Source organism: Cupressus sempervirens, chromosome 1, assembly GCF_028749045.1.
Source record: "Cupressus sempervirens isolate cs-2001-9-10 chromosome 1, ASM2874904v1, whole genome shotgun sequence".
Lineage (NCBI taxonomy): Eukaryota > Viridiplantae > Streptophyta > Pinopsida > Cupressales > Cupressaceae > Cupressus > Cupressus sempervirens.
Genome location: NC_143118.1, coordinates 897052374 through 897070394, shown reverse-complemented (window position 1 = coordinate 897070394; position 18021 = coordinate 897052374). Strand labels below are relative to the sequence as shown.

Here is an 18021-nt window from a genome sequence, read left to right as displayed (position 1 = left end):
TACAGAGACTGGTACTAAGCTCCTCTTCCTACTTATTGAACTGGTAAGCCAATTGGGTATTGATCGGGAAGGTTCAGTTCTTGTTGGCTCTTTTATGGGCATATTCAATGAATCTAAAACCTATGAAACACTATCCAAAGTGGCCTGAACTTGTTGTTCATTGTCTAATGAATCTTCATCCTGTTCTTTCTCAACATCGAGGTTTATGCCAATTTGTTCTTGAGGTGATGCCATGCTATCATGTTTCTTGAACCTGGTTTTTGACCTTTTTCTTTGTACAACAGACTAATCTTGGACCAACTCAACAACCAATGACTTCAAACTCTTTTTATCACTTGCAAAACCAGTGGAAAGACAGTATTAGCACTAGAGGAAGAAAGGGATTCCTAAATTACACCTTCAGTTTGAGGCTGACATATGCCCCCTTCTCTCTTATGTTGAGGCCAAACTTTAGTATGTTCAATAACACCATTCATCCTTTGCATTATATCATCCATCTCTAGTTCAGACCAATCAACAGGAGGCAGGGGAAGCTCCTGTTGTTTCAAGTGTTCAAGTTGAATGATCTCTAAACCATTTTCTCGAACTCCCTTGGTGCTCATTTTCAATTCGAAGGCAGAGATATGTGACAATACCATTCTAGAACCATCTTTCCTTTGAACTTCTCTTTCACTCAGACAATCCTCCCAATAGTCTTCTAAATGAGGTATGGACGAGAAATGATCCCCTAGTTCCAGAACTCTCCGAACGAAATCTTTATTGTCATAACATGGTCTAGCATGGTAAGATTTGAAATTAAAGGCACACAGATCACTTCCAGTATTCAGAGAGCCTTCTAGACCTTTACATGAAAGATTGCCAATCCTTACAAGAAACAAACTATCACATTTATCTTTAGGAAAAAACTTCATGGTTGTGACAACAAGTTGACAACAAACCTCTGCCAAAATAAAGAAACCTAAAGCAAATGTAGTAATCTTAAGCTTTCTTCATCAAAACCTCCTACCCTCAAGTACGTGAACCTAGGAGATTCGATGAACAAACTCCCATAAACTTGTATGAACTATAGTGCTTCTAATGAGACTCGTTGCTCTGACCTACCTGCCAATTCAAAACATAATCTACACAGGAAAACATTATGAACCTTTCTATAGTCAAACAGATCTTGACTCCTTTGCAAGGAATGGCAATAATTGTATATGAAAATATCATTATTCCAAGGTTCATGTGGCAGGGGAGTAAGGTCTTGGGTATAGGTCAAACAATAAATGAGATAAGAAGACATAAAGAAATCCTTTTTGACGGTTTTAGTTAACTTCAATTGCTCTCTCATTGATCCCACTATGATTTCAGCTAAATCTAGAAACTACTTTCCATCTAATATGATGTCAATGAAATGATACATACAATCCTCAAACAAAACCGCTTCTGGTGAAGCCTTGGCTCTATGTAACATAACCACCAAATTGTGAATATGGGGTTTCATGTGATCTTTGCCAAGACTCTTTGGAAGTCGTGAACCACCCTTGTAGAATTTTTCAGTCCAATGACGGGCTATAACAGAACGGTTCTTGTCGGGGTTTTCACTAAACTTAGCATAGAGTTGGGTAGGGGTGAAATCAGCAACCGTTTCATTCGGTATTTTGAACACAGAAGTAATTGTATCTCGGTTTATTGAGAGCAAAACACTTCCATCATTTCTCCTTGTACATTGAGACTTGATGTCATAGCGGTTAACACATTCTTGAACTAGTTCAGGACTCATAGCGACTTGGGAAAGCTTGCAGCTTGCAATAAACCACTGTCCATAATCTCACCCATGAATTCACCCTCTACATTTGTTTATATTTCATCACAAATAGCATCTCTATTAACCCCTTCAAATCTGTATCTGTTAACAAGGGACCTTTGCAATCCATACTAACACTATTTCCAAAGAAATGCAAGGACGACCTCATATTCTCCAATTTTCAAAGAAAAATCACAATTCCAAGCAAAGCTCAAAAGAGAAAATGCTGAGAACTGAAATCTTGAATAGAGGAATTGCCAAAGAATTACCTTGAACCTGCAATAAGAAGCTCTCTAAACCTTTGGAACCTTCTATCTTGCGTCTTCCACAACCAACACTTTAAAAGGAAAGTGAACATACCGCATTGAAATACCTCTTTTAAAAATGCCAAAAACTCATGAATTAATAGGGAAGGTTAGATTTCAGCAAGATTTGCTCGCTTGGAAATCCCATACAACAAGACCACTTGAGGCAATTACCATAAATAGAGATCTTTTCATTTCTTGTCCCTTACCTAATCATCATGACCTTCACACGTGGTTACCCTCGGTTTTCTAAACCTTATATTGAGTATTCATTTAGGGGTAGTCACCATTTAATGATTTTATCCAAGCTGCACTCCGTCATCATTACCTTATTCATCATTATCTACCTTTTTACTACATCGTCGGGAGACGTGTTAGAGCCCACCTTGGTGTTCGTGGCATCCCACTTCATTTACCGCTGTCAAATGTTTGTATCGGTTCCCACCTTTTTCATTGGAAGAAAGTTCTTGAAGTGTCGAACCGTTCTGAATCGGTTTAAACTATGTTCAAATTGGTTTGGAAGATTCAAAGGTTCAAAGCTACCCAAACGAGAAGGCTTTGATCTTCCGAAAGCTAAGGAATGGGTTTGCTTTGGGGACAACTTTACAAGGTATGTACTCAGGCAAATCCGGACTAAAGGAGAATCAAAGCCAACAGTTCCAAATATAGATGAAAACCAAGACCAAGGTGACTCTGAAAAATAACTAAACTAACAAAACCAACCTATCCTTCCAAAAGTATTAATGATAGTGCCTCTCCCTATAAAAACCATCCTACACTTCCAAGGTATTAATGAAAGGTTTAAGGTTAGGTGTATATACATAATCAACCACCATTGTTAGATATATGTGTTGTGTGTGTATACATATCTTAATTCACTATAATTATATCAAAGTAATATGATAATCCTTAGTTTCATTCTTATCCTTCCCATTAAGAGTATCCAAGTATATATGTTTCTCTTGTGTCATGCCTTAGGGAATGATTTCAATCCTTATGAACTATCCTTCATATTGAATGGTTGCATCTTAGGAAGAGGCATGTCCTTTTATTGATAACTAAGTAGTTGTTCCTTATAAGCTACTCCATCTCTGGATATTTTTTCTTTTTTCTTTTTTCTTCTACCTTTTTAACGAAATTCTATTCTCCCTTTTATATCTCATGTTTGAGGGAGTTGCATCTTTTCATTTCATGACTTTTGATCATTCATTAAACTTACATTTTAATTTAATTCTTCCATATTTTAATTATATTTTAGAATTTAATTCTTTCGTATTTTAATTTAGATTTTAATTTTATTCTTTTACAAATTAATTTATATTTTATTTATATTTTGATTATTATTTATTATTAAATTCTGTTTTAGAATGGGAACATATACTTTACAATTTTGATTCTTCTAATTTATTTATTTATTGTTTCATTTTGAAATTATTTATTAAATGCTCTATAAGAAAGGGAACATCACACAACAATACTCCTATCAACATGACCTCCTATCCATCCATCTCATGAAGGCAATAGCTAATCCTCTGAAAATCGAGGGTTATTATTTGTTGTTAATGTGGACGTTTGTTGGGCGCCATTTCTCTGCAACTCACGCCCAGATTTTTTGCCACTCACGTACAAATTTCTCTGAAATCGTGCGTCTGTTTTGAGGCCCTTTTTTCCATTTTTTTTGTTTAAAAACGTGGTCATTTTTTTGCCTATTTGGAGGTGTCTAGATTTTTTTCAAACCTCTGATGTTTATTTGTGCCTAGATTCTGCAATTTTGTCTGCAGATCTGCCATTTTTCTAAGCTTTTTTGAAGCTCTTTTTGCAGCCAAGGCCGTTTTTAAACCCTAATTTTTCAGTACCAAATCAAAAATATTTTTACATATATTTTGTGGGTTTTTCGAGAGCTCAACTGGGTTGTCATTTGATTTTTCTAGGTGACTCGATTTTCCTACCTCAATTTTTCAACCAGCGGATCTAAAAACCAACAACACATTCTTTTTGGGTTTTTAGAGGCTCTCTTCTGGGTACCTCTTCATTTTTTTTCAGTCTTCAATTTTTTTGCCTCAAAATACGTGCCTTCACAGATTTTCATGCTTTTCACTGAAAAACATGCTACAGCATTTCTGACTAATATTTTGCTCGAAGGAAATCAAAAGTTCAATAGTTGCAATTATGGCATGTGGAAACAACAGATACTAACCATCTTCGAATATCGCGACAACAATAAGGTGGTTCTGGTTCATAGCATTCTTCTCAACAAAGGTGTGCTCCAGCTTCAAAAGGCTCCAAGAAAGAGAATATTCAATGCAACTATTGCCACAAGTATGGGCACCTGAAGGTTGAACATCGGAAGTGCTTAGCTACCCTATCTAAGCAATCTGGTTTGTAGCCCATACTGAACAGTGCGGAGCACTTTGAGCAGACAAAATCTGTCTTTTACACTTTTTGACAGCTTTGTGTTTTGGATAGATTAACCATTAAGGGAGGGTATTACGATAATAGGCAACCTTCTATTATTAGTTAATGGTTATCTATTTGTAATCTATTGTAAATATTAGAATGTTTCTAATATTAGTTAGCTATAGTTATCTGTTAGCTTTCTTCTAGCTCAAATAGAATATCTCTATTCTTTACAATCATTTCCTAAGGAAACATCGCTTTATTCTTTTGTATATATAGACCTCTCAGCCTCTATTAATAACAAGCAAATATTTTACTAATTACTTTGGAATAAAACCTATGTATTCTACACTATTTGCCATGAATGGCACATACACAGAAGCCACATGCAAGTTAAACCTCATATGTCGACCACTTATTGTACCCTTTTAGACACAAGTTTTTTGAGATCGTGACTACTAACATTCTTATGATTGTATGCCATGAATTTAAAAGCATTGTCTACAAAGAAAACGTGACTAAAAATATTGTAACATGAAAACCCTCAAGATTGCAAATACTTGGCTTAAAAGTTAGTAATCATCTACAAAGATAGCATGACCAAAAATTGCAATTTTACATAAATAGCAGGCTCCAAAACAAAGCAGAAAAACCCTATAAATCTAGGCACCTTGGTGAGAGAAAACATGTAGAGGGAGTTAACCTAGATAAGAGAGCCTAGATGAGAGAACAAGAGTAAATTCTTTCCAAATATTGTGCTGACCTTAATAGTCCTCGAGAGATAGTCAATCACACTAGTCTTTTGACTTATCATCTCAACTCATTTTTTTATTCTTGGGTTATAGGTCAACTAGTTCCCATGCCCATAAGTAATTTTTTTGAGATTGTGTGGCCCTCAATTTTTGCTTTGCTTTTGAATATTATATTTGTTTACTATATCTAACCTCTCAACTTTTTAAGTCCTCTCACTACCAATCATGCCCTTAATTTTTTGTTTTGCAAAGCTATCAAGGCGTTCAACATCATCCACGCCTCTCCTTTCCAATCAATATGTACATGATGAAAATCAAATCATGTATTTTATCAATACACATAAATAGTAGATGGGTTATGTATGTTGATCCTATTGGGCTCTTGATCAAGGTACTTTACTCTCATGTCGTTCACTGTAAGCACTAATGTAAAAGAATAGGTGGGTGCCTTCCCTTGCTTGATATACAAAATGAATATTTTGACAGTGCTCACCACTCTCCCTATACGGTGTGTCAGGGGACTAACATTAGACCCTAGAGCAAATGGAAGACCCGCTCATATATAGGTCAAGCTACTGTTCAACCTTCCCCACTAAATCTATCATCTAAAAATGTAAAGTTTACTTACAGATTTCTTTTACAGTGATGAAGTATGAATATTTCTTTCAGGTACAGTCAATGCAAATGGAGAATCCAAAGTGTTGCACAATATATATAATCTAAATGCAAATATGATATAAAGGTTCCTTCAAATTCGATGTCTGTACTGCCTTTGATCTACATACATTAATCAATTTCTATGTTTGCAATATCGGTGGCATACAATATGTATACAAGGTTGGACAGGTATATGGGTGAATGGGCATGTCTACAAATGGAGACATGACCATTCACCGATGCTCCCGAAATGGAGACATGACCATTCACCGATGCTCCCGAAATGGAGACATGCCCATTCACCGATGCACCCGATCTGTGGAATAGTCACATGTGATGTGATTAGTCATAACAAAACTATTGACTTCAAGACTTTAACTAAGTCCATTGCAATCGTCAATAATCAGTATAAATACGATTATTACTGAGATCATTTCTTAGATATAACTCAATCATAATATGCATCGTCGGTTCCGAATGCTGCGATCACCATAAGTAAATGCGGATTATACACATTGATATTCAAGCATATCAACATGTATATATACATGAGTATATTCTCATATGATCAACACAATTGTCTGAACCGAAGCTATATGTTTCAACAATCCCTCTTAGCTAGGGAAGACAAAGTCCATATGAATTCTTCTCATTATAAGAAGTAATATCCTCAAGGTATATATAAGAAAATCAAGTTTCATGATATTCTTTCTAGTTATGGTGTGTATACAAATATCAAGTCACATGATATGCACCATAAAAGATCATGGTACATTCATACATATTAAGTCACATAATATCCACCATGAATGTGAACATATTGATCTTCAACAGATATCAAGTCACATGATATCCACCAACATGCTCTTTTAACTATCATGAGAGTAATCTATAATAATAAAGTCGTCACCTTAAATTATCAGAATCAATATTTCATTAAAAGATTATCACCTTAAATAAAGAACATAGGGTAGGCCCATAAGCCATAGAGTCACACATATGACAAAAGAGTTTACACTTTAAACATCTTTGTTTAAATAATACAAATTTACAAAGTTGAGACTCGATCTCATACACTTACATTTCAGAAAAGCCAAGTTTCTTTCTGAAATGATCAACTTTCACTTTAGGGAGAGCCTTGGTGAGAATGTCAATTATTTGATCACCTGTATTAATATATTCTAATTGAATAGCTCCTTTCCACCATGTCTCTTATGTAGTGGTAAGGAATTTCTATATACTTAGATCTATCATGAAATACCGGATTCAGAGATAACTTGATGCAACTTTTGTTATCACAATGAATAGTGGTAGGTTTCATAAGTTCACCAAAAAAGTTAGAACGCAACTTTTGAAGCCACGCTGCTTCTCTAGCTCCCATAGCTGCTGCAATATACTCTGCCTCAGTAGAACTTTGAGCAATAGAAGCTTGCTTTCTGCAGATCCAAGAAATCATGGCTGATCCTAAATTGAAGTAGCATCCTAATGTGCTTTTCCGGTCTTTTACACTTCTGGCCCAATCGGAATCAGTATATCCATGTAACTCCAAGTTGGTATTCTCATATTAGTACCTTGAAGATACCTCAATATATGCTTCAAAACAAGATGAATCTCACGAGGTTCACACATGAACTAACTTAATGCATTCACTATATAACAGATATCAAGTCGAGTATTTACAAGATACATCAAGGACCCAATTATCTGTCTGAAAAAGGTGGGATCAACTATTCTAGATTCAGCACTTGCTTCCTTTAACTTGTGAAAGTTGGTTTCCATAGGTGTAGACATAGGTCAACAGTCACACATTCCAAACCTTTTCAAAATATCAATAGTATACTTCTTTTGATGTAAAAAGATATTACCAAACTTCTGACTTACTTCCAAACCAAGAACCGTCATTTCAAATTTAGAAGCCAAATCTTTCTTACACTAATTAATATAAGATGTTATTCCCCTATAATCAAAAGATCGTCAACATAAAAAATTAGAATCAGCATATCACCTTTAGTTACCTTGAAGTAGAGATTTGGATCAGCCACGTTCTTGGTGAATCCAAGACTTTAAAGGTATTTGTCAATCCTTTCATAATAGGCCTGGGGAGCCTGTTTAAGTCCATATAGAGCCTTCTTCAATTTACAAACATCAGAAGCAGCATCAAGAGTTACAAATCCTTCTGGTTGTTTCAAATATAATTCTTCCTCTATTTTCCCATTAAGAAAAGCAATTTTTACATCCATTTGATGAATTTTCCAACCTTTGGCTGCTGCAATGGATATTACAGTTCTAACAGAAGTGTACCCGGCAATTGGTGCAAAGGTTTCTTCAAAGTCAATTCCTTCCTTTTGAGAAAAACCTCTAGCCACAAATCGAGCTTTATGTTTTTCAATATTGCCATCTACTGCATACTTAATTTTGAAGAGCCATTTTGAAGACACAATAGATTTTTCCTTAGGTCTCGGAACTATGTCCCAAACATCATTTTTTATTATAGACCAGTATTTTTCCACCATGGCGTCTTTCCAAGCTTGATGTTTAAGTGTTTCAGAAGAGAACAAGAAGGTTCAGATTCGAGCTCTTACACAAGAAAGTATTATATTTAATTTTCTATCTCTTTCTTTCTCGAAAGGTTCCTGAAGGGGCTGCGAATCCATCTCATTCTATATTATTTTTCTTGCCCAAAGTGGACTTTTAGAGTGATCAAGACTCTCTTCCTGAGTCTCTAAAAGGATTTCAGTTTCAATTGAAGTCTCTTCAAGGAACTCCCTCTGAATCTCATGAGCAGAAGTCTTTTCTGGAGATACATCAAATGTATCTAGTTCATCAGATGCTTTGGCTCTTCTGAAAGCAATGTCTTATGTCTTCCTCAAAGATGACATCTCGGCTTAGTTCTATTTGTTTCTATCCAGGTATGTAGACTCTGTATCCTTTTACTGTTTCACTAAAACCAATGCGAATACCCTTTCTTCCTAAAGGTTCCAACTTAGTCCTCTTCTCCTTAGGTAGATGAGCATATACAGGACATCCAAATATCCTTAGGTGACTGATGTCAATTTTCATTCCAGAAAATGCTTCTTCAGGAGTCTTATTGTCCAAATGTGAGTGAGGACATCTATTTTGAATATAGATTGCAATGTTGGATGCTTCATGCCTAAAGAACATACTCAAATTTTGATCAAAACTCATAGCCCAAGCAAGCTTCTAGAATGGTTTTGTTCTTCCTTTCAGCAACCCCATTTTGTTGAGGATTGTAAGGGACCGTGAACTCCCTCTTAATCCCAGTGAGTTTGCAGAAGTCTTTAAATATTTCAAAAGTATAATCCTCCCCATTATCTGTTCTCAGAATTTTAATGTTCTTACCAGAGGAGTTATCAATGATTGTTTTGAATCCTTTAAACTTAGAGAGAATCTCTTCAAATTCTTTCCATTTAAGGAAGTATATCCATGTCTTCCTTGAAAAATCATCAACAAATATCAAATATTACAAGAATCCTCCTATAGAAGGTATAGACATGAGCCCACATAGATCAGAATGTACCAGTTCCAACACTTCTTTAGTTTTGCTCAAACTATGAAGAAATGGCTTTTTAGTGTTTTTCCCTAATGCACAACCTTTACATGATTCACTGTGAATATGGTTTAACTTGGGCATTCTGATTACTACCTTCTCCATTGATGTTAGAGCACGGAAGTTGATATGACCTAGTCTTCTATGCCATATTTCATGTGCATCTAAGATCTCATGTACAAGTGTAAGGTTTGTCTTAGCACATAGCTCATACCAAAGCTCTTGTCGTACTCCTATTGTTAGAGCCCTTTAATGGTTGAATTTTTAGGCCATGCTAGTACTTTCCTTCCCATGAATGCAATTCTAAAACCATCATCTTCAAGTGTAGATATAGATATTAAATTTCTCTTAATACTTGGTACATAAAGAACTCCAAAAAGTTGAATAGAATTTCCAGATTTCAATTTTATGTTGCAGGTTCCAATTCCTTTTAAGAAGTGTGCAGAATCATCACCAATTGTAACTTCTTCATCTGTTTCTATTTGCATGTTTTCTAGGTTATCCTGATATCCAGTGATGTGTCTAGAAGACCCACTTTCAACTATCCATGTATTCCTTTTTGTTGATATTTGGCTGGATAATGCTGAATAGAAGGCATATTTCTCATTTTCACTGTCTTCATTTGACTACTCAGATTTTGCAAAAGATGCTTGAGGTGTAGATCTATCGGGACAATTTATTACATAATGTCCATATAGGTCACATCTGAAGCATTGGATTTTGGACAAGTCTTTCTTCTGTTTGGATTGTCCTTTTCCATGAAAATTTATTTTCTTTTTGTTGTTTTTCTTCTTTCCCTTCTTATGAGCATTTGTATTAAGAACTTGAACATCTTCATCTAGGGTTTTGTGTTTTCCCTCAATCATTAATCTCGATTCTTCTTGAAGGCAATCTGATCTTAAACGACCCAGTTCAAGGATTTTAGACCTCGCACTTATACCTTGTACAAAGGATTCCCAAGACTTTGGAAGTCCTCCTAATGCTATTAAGGATAATTCTTGATTTTCAACCTCATAACCAAGCGCAAATAATTGATCTCTCAAGTCTGTGATTCTCATAAAGAAAGTGTTTATAGTTTCTCCGTTATTCATGCTTACACTATTCATCTGCTTTTTAAAAGCAAGTTTTCTGCCTGTATTATTGATTATAAATGCATTTTCAAGAGCTCGAAACATACAATATGTTGTGGTATGTTTTGCCACAATAGGTACTATGTGGTCTCGAACAGCATCTACAGTTATCTTCATAGCCTTTTCATTTTTCTTGATCCATTCTGATTTCTCAGGATCATCTTTAGGTTCCTCTTTGTCCTCTCTTACAAATGATTCCAATTTGTTTTCTTTTAACATCATTACTCGAAGTTTCTAGGATTCGAAGTTATCAGCACTTCCAAGGTGATATTCGAATCTCATTGTGTTTGTCATTTTGTAGGGAGAGAGGATTGTTATCTGAAGTAAAAATCTGATTCAATAAACTTAGTGTGATCTTTCCTTAGCCGAGCTCTGATACCATGTAAAGTTTACTTACAAATTTCTTTTACAGTGCTGAAGTATGTATATTTCTTTCAGTTACAGTCAATACAAATGAAGAATCCAGAGTGCTGCACAGTATATATAATCTCAATGCAAATATGATATAAAGGTTCCTTCAAATTCGATGTCTATACTGCCTTCAATCTGCATACATTAATCAATTTCTATGTTTGCAATATTGGGCGGCATACAATATGTATACAAGGCTAGACGGGTATATGGGTGAATGGGCATGTCTCCAAATGGAGACATGACCATTCACTAATGCACCCGATCGGTGGAATGGCCACGCCCAACGTAATTAGTCATAACAAAACTAATGACTTCAAGACTTTTAAGTCCATTGCAATCGTTAATAATCAGTATAAATACGATCATTACTGAGATCATTTCTCAAATATTACTCAATCATAATATGCATCGTCGGTTCTGAATGCTGCAATCACCATAAGTAAATGCAGATTATATTCATGCATAAATACATATCGATATTCAAACATATTGACATGTATATATACGAGTATATTCTCATATGATCAGTGCAATTGTCTGAACTGAAGCTATATGTTTCAACAAAAATGATGGAGTCATAGCAATGTTTACCAAATGAAATCTTGTTGAAAGTGTTTCACCTCTCTCCAAAACATAAAGAACAAAGCTATCCTTACAACTACATGCACTAGAAAGGAATTTTACTTACCCACCTTGTGACCCTTTTCTGATGATAAGAAACTAAACTAAGTAGTCTTCATATTTCGACATATGTCATCACATGGCAATAGAAATAGGATGCTGAATAGAGAACTCTTACCAGTGAATGCGTAAAAATCGAATCTATCTAGATACTATAGCTTTCCACCAACTTGTTTAGGAAGAAATCCATCCACTTACATTTGTTCCAAACCTATATTTAAACCCATCCCATGCACAAAGCAAGAACTATATTCATTTTTTCGGATACAAATTCTAACACTAAGGTATCCATCTTTTTGGATATGAATTCTACAACTTCTACTGACAAATAGTCCTGCTCCTGAGTCATGTATTAAAAATAAGTACAAATAGCCCATTTAATAGAGATGGTACTGGTTTTTCTGGCAGATATACCTACATTCAATTCATCCTTTCGTATATGTACTTTATCTAATATCATTTTGCTTGTCAAAGGTTGGAGCTTATTTTCAACTCCCTCTTGCTATGCAACTAGCTGCACTTTTAAGTACCATGGACCTCGTTTGGTCATTCATGAGCATTAATGCAGATCCTTTCTTTTTATTTATTTTTTGTTAAGTATCCTCCAAATCATATCTATACTATTAGTTCAACATTGCATCGACTGCTTAGGATCCTGTTTAGATATTTATGCTTTAATAGGATAGCTTATCAAAAGGTAACAGACATCTGCAACATTATAACAGGTTGAAAAACGATAAGCAAAATATGATGAAACAGTGTTACAAAATCTTAACCGATGTACTAGTATGCATAGGCGTGATCCTTTGCAGTTATATTGCATTATACCTGAGGTGTACTTCCCTTGCACAGCTCACTCAGCTCAACTGTATTCAGTAGAGGCTTACGGCATGCACTCTCTGTGCACAAGAACAAGAAGTTTAGTAAGTTTTGTTAGATGAATCAGCATGGCATACAAGTAAAGATAATTCGTGCAACAACAGGGAATAACAATATTAAATGAATGGTATATCACTTAAGAATGTACTAAATTCTGTCATTCAACATATAATCCTCAAAATGTATATCCACTAGATAGGAAATTTTTATAGTTTTTCTTAAGATATAATTTATCAAAAATAAATTACAGCTATAGAAGCTGTTATAGCAAATGATTTCATAAACTTGTGTTTGCCAAACAACTCTGATTAGAGTGCACATTGTACGTTTAAAAAGATCTCTCTACAAACTCTCACTGATAAACACTTCTCTCCTTTTCAGAAAAACAAGAATACCTCAGTTATTGGGTTCTGCACTTCCGCCCCTAATTCCAGTTCAGGTCTGGTCTAGTGTAATGTCCCCATTTTTGGCAAGCTCCTGCACTAGCTTCAGTCAGTTCATTATAGCGATCCTCGTGCGCTGACAAAGTGTTTTAGGGGTCTCAGTTGTGGCTTTACTATTTTTAGTACGTCAAATTCAGGCAATTGCCATATTTGACAGTGCAGTTGGTTCGCTGGCAGTTGGTCGTCACCTGCATCGGATGGGGCTATTTATTGCACGGGTTCTTATTTATTAATTATTTGATTAAGTTTCATTATTATAATAACACTTTATTATAATAATGTTATAAAATGATGTTGTGTTGGCTAAGCCTCTTAAGTCAAATTGCATTATGGGACAGTAACACTTCAGAAAACAGTAACACTTTCAGAACTACTCTTGAGGAACTTTGTATGGGACACCCTATGTATAAACATGGTGTTAACAGTTATGATTTATCAAATTTGATTCATGATGCTCTTTCAAAATGCAAGAGAGCAAAAAATAGAAAATCTGAAACTAATTGTTTTCCAGCCAATGCTTGGTTTGATAAGGAATGCAAGAGCGCTAGAAGAAACCTAAGGGAGTCAAATAAAACTAACCTTGACATTAAGGCCTACAAACAGATCCTAAAGAAGAAGAAAAACTGATTTTATGTTCACAAGGAGAGAGGAGTTAATTTTCTTGGACAGAAATAACCCCAAACGTTTTTGGAAAGAACTCCAACCAAGGAGAAAACAAACTGAAAATAATAATATTACTGCCACCCAATGGTTTGAATATGCTAAGAAACTTTATGAACAAGAGGGTGGAGTGGGACAGCCACCTTTGGTCAATGATGATACAAATATTTTCACTGTGCAAGAGATAGAGGCAAGGATTAAGAAGTTAGGTGGAGGTAAAGCAAAAGACCTTGTTGCGCTCCAAGCAGAATATCTGAAGTGGGGTATGAAAACTCTTGCACCGCACATCACTGAAATTTTCAACAAAATTTGCCAAGAAGGGTTTCCGAAAGATTGGACAATCAACCTTGCAATACCACTTTTTAAGAGTGGTGATGTTAACAATCCCTCTAACTACAGGACTATAATGATCAATCCCCTCTTTGCTAAACTTTTTGGCAGCATGATAGAAACTAGGATCAGCAAATGGGCAAAATAAAACCATAAACGTGCTAAAGGGCAAGCTGGTTTTAGGCCAAAGCACTCGACAGTGGATCACTGTGTCACTTTGAGACACATTATTGAAAAAGAATGGGAGAAAAAGGAAAAGGTATTTTGTTGCTTTGTCGACTTTAAAAAGGCTTTTGACACCGTCCCGAGAGACAAGCTTTGGTTTAGGATGGAAGAATTGGGGATTCCTATGCATCTCAGAGCTGCTGTTCATAGGATGTACGAAGAGGTGAAAGTTAAAATCAGAACTTCAGATGGCATTTCAGAATGTTTTAGGAGCGATATCGGGGTCAAACAGGGCTGCCCTTTATCTCCTACTTTGTTTGGTTTATATATTGACAAATTGGAAGAGTGGTTAAACATGCAAAAGGTTGAAGGCATTCAGCTAGGTGAATTTGTTATAAAGCTGCTCCTATATGCGGACGATCTCATTTTAATTGCCAAATCTGCCTATGGTTTGCAAGATCATCTATCTTCTCTTGAGCGCTTTTGCGGAATGGTGGGGATGCAGGTCAATATCAGCAAGACTAAGGTTATGATTTTCTCTAATAATAAAAAACAACACCAACATGAATTTTATTACAATGGAAGTGTTCTTGAAGAAGTTGCGGAGTATAAATACCTTGGCATCGATTTCAACAAAAAAACTAAGCTGGTCTAGTTGTAGGTATAAAAGGATATTAGGTGGGTGGAAGGCTTTTTATGCTCTTCAGAATAGGTGCCGAAAAGCAGAGTTGTGGGATTGGAAAACTATTCAAACCTTGTTCGGTCTTCTTGTGCTGCCAGTTGTTCTTTACGGGTGTGAATTATGGGCCAGCAACACTACTATAGCACAATGGAAACAAATCGAAGGAATCCAAAAGCGCTTGATCACAAGCAAGTTTAAAATCAAAAGCACTGTTCCATATGATATCATGCTAAGTGAAATGGGGGCTGCTCCTATTGAGGCACTTGCTATGGTTCGCCTTCTAAGTTATCTAAAAAGAATCGAAAAAATGGAAGAGGATAGATGGCCTAAAGTGGTCTTTAGTGACACACTATGTCAGCGAAAAAGGACATGGATGCAACAAAACATCAAATGGATGAGTAAATGGAATATTCAATTCAATATGTGCCCCACAAATAATAAAGAAATAAAGGTCTTTGTCATGGAAAAATTCTACAAGAGAAATTGGAGAAGCAAGATCGGAAGGAAGAAATTATATTATATAAATGAGTTCAACCCCGCTTGTGATCAACTCCAAAAAGCATACATAGGAGCCAACATTTCTTGGAGGGCTAAAATTCTTATTGCTCAGCTGAGAACCAACTCTCACCAACTTCGTTGTGAGACCGGACGTTGAAAGAGGCCAAAGGAGGCTTGGGAAGAAAGAATTTGCAGACTCTGCAATTCTGGGAAAGTGGAAACTAAACAGCACTTTATTTTAGAATGTGAAGCCTACAAGAGTAGTAGAGATAAATTTGCGGACACTATATGTGACAGTTCTTGGCATAACCTATTCAACGAAGAGTACATTGAGCAATTGGGTGGACTCATCATCATCCTACACAAGCAACGAACATTGTTACTTAAGTCTGCTTGAGTTGTCTTGCTGTCCCATAGGCTATTTTTAGCCTCGTGGACGTTAAAATTTTATCTATCTATCTATCTTTGGGGAAACTTTGTGCCTACGAGGGTTATAAATATAAAAGCCCATTTGATGAGAAAAAGCATCTGATTATTTGATTATGTATTTGCTTTTGTGGTCTTGTGAGTATTTCTGAAGTTGTTGGTTTACACGCCCTTGTTGAAGTATAAGGGTTTGATTCTGAGCTGTGTATGTGATCCATAGTTTAAGGGAGGCCCTCTTCTTACCGTAGGTGGCTACAACAAAGACCTAACTGAAATTAACAAAAGGGTGGTTCTTATTAATCAATTCCTCTTCTTTCAGCAATGATTCATACACAACTACAAATTTCAACATAACAAAAGGTACCTATAGCTACAATAATACCAATGGCTCTATAGTTGACACAAGAATAACAATAGAAACAACAATTTACTTATATATATTTTGTGGATTAATCTATTTTGGTGAAGAATTTGAATAAATGGCAAAGTGCAAAGTCTCTTGCCGACTATGCAAATTGAAATAAGATACTCCAAATTAGAGCACAATGTCTTCAACTTCATGTATTTGCAACCACTATCCAACTATAAAAATCTTGTTTCAAGAAGCTCAAAGTCCTCAAGAAACCAAACCAAATGCTCAAATGATCCACACAAACAAACAAAAAATTGAACCAAAAAAAATTGATCAATGCAACATAAGAATATAATGACCGATTTCAAGCTTCACAATACAAAGTTTGGGAACACCTGTTTCTTCTATTCAACTTAGAAATTTTGTATCTAGAAACACTAAGTTTTCAAATTACAAGCAACTTCAGCATAGTCTCCTTACATACAACAAAAACTGATTATTTACAATGAACTCTCCTTTATATAGGAAAAGAATAGAGGGAAAGGTGGAGAAGAAAGAGGAAACCCTCAACCACCTTGACTTATTCTTTAACAAACTCCTAAGTAACTTTAACTTTTTCAAAGTTGCATCACTAACACAGTGACAACTTGAATACATTAAGCATATATACAAGTGCATCTTTCCTGTATTTACAAAATACATTGCTTCTACATGTAATCTGTCATAAACTACATCTACTCCTAAAAAGCATGAGAAAGAAATGTCCAAGACACTTGAAAGAATTTTTCACGTTTCCATGCATTCTCTAAATTTATGCAACAATTCATGTAGAACTATTGGCTCTGGTTCTCATGTGCTTTGTACAACAATTGACAACTTACAGAGCACATTTCCATTCTTTGAAGTGACATTGCCACACTTCTAATTTTGCTCTATAAATCACTAAGTGAAAATTTGTAGCTTGTGAGAATATCAATTTCCTCGAAATCAAAGTTTTTTCCCTTAAGTTGTAGATGGATAACTCTCTCAAATTCTGATACGAAGACTCCCTCATCAGCAAGAACTCCAATTTCAACAATGATTTCACGTGTCAGCTGCTGGAAATTGTCATTTATCATGCGCTATTGCTCTCCTAATTGTTGTGTCGCTACTTTACCTTCAGCATTTTTTCCCTATTGATCATTAGATGCAAGTAATTGTAGTACATCTCAACTGAAGAGATGATTCCACAATCACAAAAAAAATCTAAGTCAACGTCAATCATGGCACTCCATACATTCAGATTTATCTTGAGGGATTTGAGTTGTTGATGGAAAGAAGAAAGAAGCTCTCTCAACTGACTGAAATATCCCTTCCACACTTCATTATTCTGAAGTTGTCTTTGATCACATCCACTCCTTCAGATTCCAAGCAATCACACCAATTGTCCATAACCTTATATTTCCTCGCAATCTGCACTGCATGCTCTAAAGACCCGGTTGTTAGAGAAAAAGACTTTGTCTTCTCAATTACGTCATGCAGTCTAGTTTTCCTTCTTTGAGCCTATTTTTTCCTCTCCAGTAGCTTCTCGTTCTTTTGAGTAAGCAAGCTGAGAACATCATGCACTTGTTGCTGACAAGTCAAGCAAGACAGTTTACCAAGTTCAATCTCCTCCATTGGCTTTTCAACAAGAGGCTCAGCTACCTCTGCATACTTAGTGTTATCATCACCAACTAAGATCCTCGAACCCACTTATGCCTTATTTGTCATAGAAACCATAGCCTTTGTAACCATGTTGGAATTATGGTCCTCGGGTGGAAGATCTTCCTTCTTCCTCTTTTAAGTAATCGTAGTGAGCCAAGGAGGAAGTGTGAAAGAAAAGGAGACTGCAATAGTAGTGGTAACCAAAGTGGA

The 18021-nt window shown here is 35.7% G+C and overlaps 1 protein-coding gene across 1 annotated transcript in view; it reads right to left on the bottom strand.

The window, feature by feature from the left end:
- The window catches only part of LOC149580749 (uncharacterized), a 164731-nt gene that overhangs the window by 42723 nt on the left and 103987 nt on the right, over nucleotides 1–18021 (bottom strand). The window contains exon 4 of the mRNA XM_089793377.1: nucleotides 12522–12592. Coding sequence (XP_089649503.1) covers nucleotides 12522–12592 — 71 coding nt within the window. The remainder of the gene's footprint in view (nucleotides 1–12521; nucleotides 12593–18021) is intronic.